At 33.8% G+C, this 6,721-nt stretch overlaps 1 protein-coding gene across 1 annotated transcript in view; it reads left to right on the forward strand.

The window, feature by feature from the left end:
• Window positions 1-6,721, forward strand: part of MARCH6 (membrane-associated ring finger (C3HC4) 6, E3 ubiquitin protein ligase) — a 50,067-nt gene that overhangs the window by 19,141 nt on the left and 24,205 nt on the right. The window contains exons 8-9 of the mRNA XM_009572482.1: window positions 1,945-1,977; window positions 3,661-3,712. Coding sequence (XP_009570777.1) covers window positions 1,945-1,977; window positions 3,661-3,712 — 85 coding nt within the window. The remainder of the gene's footprint in view (window positions 1-1,944; window positions 1,978-3,660; window positions 3,713-6,721) is intronic.

Below are 6,721 nucleotides of genomic sequence, written 5' to 3' on the forward strand. Positions count from 1 at the left end.
TTTTCATTACAATTTATTATTATTTTATTTTACTTTATTTCAGTTATTAAAGTGTTCTTATCTGAACCCACGAGTTTTCTTACTTTTGCCATTTCAGTTCTCTCCCCCATCCCACCGGGGGCAGGGGGGGAGGGTGAGCGAGCGTCTGTGTCGTGCTTGGTTGCCGACTGGGGTTAAACCATGACAAGCAGCAGCTTAAAACATGTTTTAGCACAGACTTTTCTGAACTCTTCAACTTGGTCAGGTTTCAAAATTAATTGCAGCTTTCCTTGAGGATACTAGGCCAGATTAGGAGCACATAAGTGTTGCTTTATATATAGTTTAACGCTTAACTTTTGTATTCATGAAAGCATTAAACTAAAGAAAAGAGAGAACCTGAAATTTTCGTTAATTTACTTTATTTACTTATTTGCAAAAGGCAAATGTATTTCTTAAAAAATGATGGAGCATTTTGATGTAAGATTGCTTCTGTTTTGTTTATGGATCACAAATTCCATAATTAGAGAAAAATTACACTGAGTACTGTAAAGACTCAAGAACTAGTTTTTTGTAGCTGCTTTAGAAGTAACCAACATCTGAGTTCAAAGCTCACCCCATGCGGCAAAATCTACCTGAAGGTAGATACAGCAGCTTCATGTGATTTACCAGCGTCACTAGTGCCTGTGGCAGACAGTTGTAAAGCTAATCACTGTATTCTTAGGCTGTGATATAGTTGTTGCCTTGATGGCAGTGTAGTAGAAATACAGTTTTCATCACGAGGGACAGGTCTTGATTTTTCTTTTGTATCTAATGAAAACTTCTTCGTTTGTTTTGAAAGATACTTAGTGAAAAAGGGCATACATAAATTCAGGTTTCTGAACCATTCTATTGTGTATCTCAAGACGAAAGTGTTACATTTCTTGAACCCAATCTATGTGCTGGGAAATGTTGATGTATTCCTAATTGAAAATATTTTGATGTCTTTCCATGAATATAGAATTCAGTTTCAGCAAACTCTCATAACCATTTCAATCCTATGTGCTGACATAGGCAATAGACATCTAGTTGGCATTTAGTATCAAAAGTGGGGTAGGCTTTTCTGCTGTTTCATCTTGTGAAAATAGCATGCAAGCTTTCTGAATTTTCAAAAATATTTGCATCTTGGTTTACTTTGTAAAATATGTGCAAGTTTAGTATCTTGGAACTTAGTGCAAAATCCTGGTACAAAATAGCCTTGAACCTGGTACTTTACAGCAGTAATCATGGAGTAGGAGTGTCTGGATTGAAATAGTAAGAAATCCTTGAAGTGGGGGGAAAGGAGATTTTTTTTTTTTTTTTTTTAATAGATGCTTTATTTTTGGCTGTTCTGTGGACGCTTCCTGTAACAGCTGTGCAGAGTGATGGAGGATTTGTTTCCTGTCTTCCCTAGCTGTAAACCAATTCTGTTCTAAACTTAACAACATACAGTGTAGCAACATTATCCTATTATTAGTTGCTTTTATACATTGAAGGTAAAATATTAACCTTTGACTTTTCTCGGTGCAACATGAACTGATACTTTGCAATTAGGAAGAAAAAAAAACTTGCTCTTGTGTTTTAATATTGAGTTGTCTAAACATGTTTTTAAATAACAGTTCAATCACTAAAATCTTTGTCAGAGTCTTCAAAGTCTTGGAGACAAATAGCGTGTAAATTAATTGATTCTATGTTTGGTTTGCCATATATAAATACATGTGTATATCACTGCCTTTGATCAGTTGAGTTTATTGTGTTGAACGAGAACTTAGCTTCTATCTTTAACTTTAAGAATTTATGTCCAGGTTCTGTTGGTTGAGCATAAAAAAAGCTTTTGACCATATTGGACATTAAAAGTTGGTGTGAAAGAGGATTCTATGAGGCTTATTTTGATGCGTGTTGCTTAGTTTTTCTGATGAGTAAATAAAATTAACTTTCTTATCTTCACAGATGCTTGGACTTGATGGATCTCTGGTTTTTTTAGTAAGTGAAATCCTGCATTTCAAGAAAATCTATAGAAGGCTTTTCTTTTAAGTAAACTGTATTTTTTAAAATTGCATCATTCTATTTGAAGTCCCTATTTTCATATAATATATATTCTTTAAAGAGACTTTGATATAATGTCATGTTCAAGCAAACTGTCTTTTTTAGGAGTTTCACAGAGTGTGTGGGGGGGTGTGACATAAAAGTGGAATTTCTTAAAAGACAGGTAACTTTGGGTCATGTACTCCACTGTAAAAATTAGGCGCTTTAAAAAAGCATTCACTGAAAATACATATGTGTTCTAGCCTTAAGTTTTGCTCTTTATGATTAACATATTGTCCTTATTCAGACTTCTCTGATTTGCCCTAGTACAACCAGAACACCACTAGTGAATTTTTAGTGTAGACTAGATTTTAGAATTTAAGATCTGCAGTTATGTTTCTTGACTTTATTTGGGTCTTGGGGATTTTTTGTTCTTCCCTAGCATTTTTCCCCTCTTGAATATTATTTTAGTTGATATCAGTATCAAATCTTTTTTTAAAGTCTTCATAATAGTCATTCTATCTTGTGGAACATGTATCTTTTAAATTGGTTCCAAAAATCTTTGATTACGATAATTTAGCAAAGCACTCCTAAAAAGGTTATTGGCTTTTTAACACTTGTCTGTGGGTGAACCTGTGTTGATTGTCTCCCTGACAAACTCTTACGTATATAATGCATATCTTCTAGTGGGCTTTGTTATAGTTTATTTGAAGGGCGCTCTCTGCTGCCCCTCCTACCTGACTGTTGGAGATGTCTAGCTCTGACTTCAGGGTCAGGGCAGAGAGCGTGCAAAGAGTCGATGGCAACAAAACTTTAACCCATCACAGCTACATTCATTGGGTATCATCTGCCAGATCACTTATTTTAAAAAGAGAAGTCATTTATATTTTAAAGGGAAAAAAGATCTGTGCTCTCTTCCAGCAATATAAATTTTACTTTATTTAATGTGTAAAAGAAATATAATTCTTAAATATGGATGTGTTTATTAGATACTGTAGTGGATAAATGTCTCATGTCTGAAATAAAATGTCTCATATTTTAATGTAATGTCTCATGTTTAAAATAATATAGCTTATCATGTCATTAGTGATTGACCTTAAATATTAATATCAAAATAATTAAAATTCCAGTGTACTTATGGCTGAGTTCACATTTTAGCTAAAAGTAATATTAAAAAATAGAGACGTGCTGTCATTTCTAGAGTGAGAGCTGTCAGTTTTGTTACTGGATTTCTCATGACAAACTCCAATTGTTGAAAGTTCAGATGAACATTTTCTCATTTATAAAACAAATATCCACATACATTTCATGTAATTGTTTCTAAGGGTGGAACAATTTATATTGATTTTAAAGTAAAAGCTTATTTTTATAAAATAAGCGTGTTAAAGAAAACGTAAGTGCTCTTATCTAGGTAAATGTCCATGAATGTGAACAGATGCTTTCATGATTTGTCCTGCATGTTTTGGTCTTCGTGTTAGAGCAAATTTCTTGGCTCTAACATGAGATGTGCAAGTTCTGGTAATAATAGGCAGTTGAGATAAGAAGTTTAGATATAGAAGTAAAGTCACTTATTTAAATGATTGGTATTCATGTACTGTTTCCTTGTCGTCTTCCTCCCTCCTTCCCCCATGCTCCTCGCAGGAACATGTCTTTTGGGTGGTATCTTTAAATACGTTGTTCATACTTGTGTTTGGTAAGTATCATTTGCTCTTAGGTTTTAAAAAGATCCTTCTTGGTGAAGTGATAATGCAGGTTAATTTTAAGGCTATCTCTCAGAATAAATGAAGTTGTGACATCTAAAAATGGAACCACAAACCAACTGGGAATATGAATAATAAATCTTTATTGCTTCTCGTTTTGTTATTTTAATTCCTTTAAGTGAATACGTTTAAAATAGGAAATCTACCAAAAGCTTAATGATGTCAAACAAAACACAGAAAATAGTATCTGTTTGGAATACTGTTAAATTAAAGGAGGAGCCTCCTGGAATTTAATTTATGAGCAAATGCAGTACTTTTAGGAATGGCTGGGATATTTTTTTTTTTTCTCCGTATAGTTTTTGCTAGATATAGTTAAATCACTTTTTCCATTAAGAATCCATTTTTGGAGCTCAATTGGGAGGGAGGGGGGCACGCAAGAATGTAACTGACTATGTAGAGTTGTCAAATATACTTTCATTTTGTGTCCAAAATTACTACGGAACAACTTTCCTTAGTTCATACAACTTAGACTGACTTAAATTTTAGAAAATAGTCAATTCTAATCAGTGGTGTATTTTACTTTATTTTCGTTTCTCCTTCCTGTAGATGCTGAAGCTGAACTTTAAATCTTTGCAAGACTCTTTCTATTTCTAGTACAAGATAAGAATATTTCAGTGTTCTGATTCCATGTATAGTTAGTACTAGGAAAATTTCTTGAACACAAACTTGTCACAGCTTAAAAAAAAAAAAAATTAAAAAAAAAAATCCTCAAACAGTAGGTGTATATTTCTCAATCATTTGAACCCTAAAAGAAAAAGGTAAAATGCCTGCCTAATGGTAAATAGCAGTAAGCTCCCCCTTGAGAGTTTCTGGAATTCCTATTTTATATTTGCTTCTAATAATAAGTAGGGTAAATTTGTATTTCCACTCTGGTTTTACTGCAGAAAGGGGGATAACAAGTTTAGGAATACATATTGGTTTTTTTAAGACCCTCCTGAGAGGCATTAGATTGTGATTCAGATTTTTTTTTTTTTCTTCTGTACCTTACACCTGTTGAGTGACATGGGAGAATAACAACTCTTCCCTGTGCCTCAATTTTGCCTGTTTTGCTGCTAACAGAAGCTTTTGGATTATGGTGCTCGAGCTCATTAGTGTTGTTAATTTGACACAACTGTGTGCAGAAGCAGCAGCATTTTGGTGACAAGATAGAGCATTTTATACACTTGAAGAGATACCGGACATAAAATTTCACTTGCTCTGAATTACCAGTTTAGAAAGGGATTGGTTGTGTTGCTTTGTTTTTCGAGTGGTCTTTCTTGGCAGAAGAGTTTGAGCTTTAAAAACTGACATCATACTGTAGATAAGAAATTTTTGCTGGCAAAGTAAAGTTCACAATATTGAACCAGTGATTTGACCATCTAGTTACTGAAATGAATCAGCAGATCAAAAGAAAATAAAAAGAATTATCATGTATATTTAATTCATAAAAAGCTATAACTGTTCTAATAAGCGTTGGAAAATACTTGAATTATTTCTTTCTGATAATTAGTCTATTCTAATCTGTAGTTATCAGAAGTTAATTAGGTTTTTTAGCTGCTATAAAATTTAGGCTTTTTTAATAAGTAGATAATAACTATGAAATTTCTAAATCCTTGATCTAAATTCAATAATAAGTGAGTAATAAGAATAATAAGGTTGTCATATAGATGTGTTTTCAGTAGCTCTAAGTATGCTTTACCAAGTGGGAAACTAACAAGTAGAGAAGAGAAGGGGAGTGACTTTCCCAAGCAAGCAAGCAAGCAGGAGATCTGGGAATTTAATTTGTGCCTCTCAAGCCTATTTTTAGTATCTTTCCCACTGAGTAATACTGCCTAATTTACAACTGCCAAATCTCTAGTTATTCGTAATTACAGTCCTGGTGAGTTCAAATGTCACAGGAGGTACTTTCTAAAAGATAAAACAGAAGGAAAGCATTTGGAACCTTAATTACTGGTCCAGAAATTCTCCTATGATATTCTCTTGGACAAGTTAATTAAGTTCAGCTTAATTCATATTTTCTATAGTTTGTACTCCTTCATGCTTTTTATTAAAAGGGATCTATTAGAAATTCTCTATTAAAGAAATTTATTTTAAAAACATTATAAAATGTGCACTATAATCTCATAAAACATTGTCAAAAAGATACGACTGTTAAGTCATGAGTCTGATGTCTATGGGAGTTGTGAGTGTGGGGGGTTTTTTTGCCATCTCACTTTTCTTTCTCTTGTTCTTACTGGGCAGGAAGAGCTCAAGTCCTCCCTTTATATTTTACATTTTTGCTATTCCCGGTAACTGCTGTTTTCTCTGAAAGGGACATAAATTAAAACTTTATGATCATTGATGAGGGTAATACAAGTCCTGCTAAATGTTTTCCTGGTTTTTTTTTACCTATTGGTTATATGGAAATGAGGAGGAGAGAGAAAATCATCCGTCTTTTCATTTGAGGGTATGTTTAGTCTACAGTAGTCCCCAGAGTGGATTATCATAATATAGTGAAGGCAATATAGGTGAAAATAAAAGCCTGCAGTTACTGCAGCCCCTTTACTTTCTATTGATTCCCTCTGCTCCTGTAGGAAAGTGATGTTGAATTTTGTTCTGATGTTGGAGACCACAGCGTGAGCTAAAACAGCTACTTGATCCTGTTGCAAATACACAGGTGTCCAAAAATGGAGAAAGTGCTGTGTTTTTTAATTCATTCCTCCTGAGACCTCAGAATTGGCAAGAGTGAGTTATTGGGAATGATGACTGTTCTTAGTACATTAACTCAAAGTAAAAGACTTCTGAATTGCTCCTCATCCCTTCACTAGAGCATCATCTTTCTCCTCCTCGTCTTCTCTTCCCTTTGCAAATTTCTGCAGGGCTTGTATTTTTCACAGTATTCTTGAGAATTAAAGCGCTAAAACTGAAACCTTGCTAAAGCAAGTCCCATCTGACCAAGATGTAAAATGGCTACTTAAGTCTCT

The sequence above is a fragment of the Fulmarus glacialis genome, unplaced genomic scaffold (assembly GCF_000690835.1).
Source record: "Fulmarus glacialis isolate BGI_N327 unplaced genomic scaffold, ASM69083v1 scaffold13952, whole genome shotgun sequence".
In the NCBI taxonomy this organism is placed as follows: Eukaryota; Metazoa; Chordata; class Aves; order Procellariiformes; family Procellariidae; genus Fulmarus; species Fulmarus glacialis.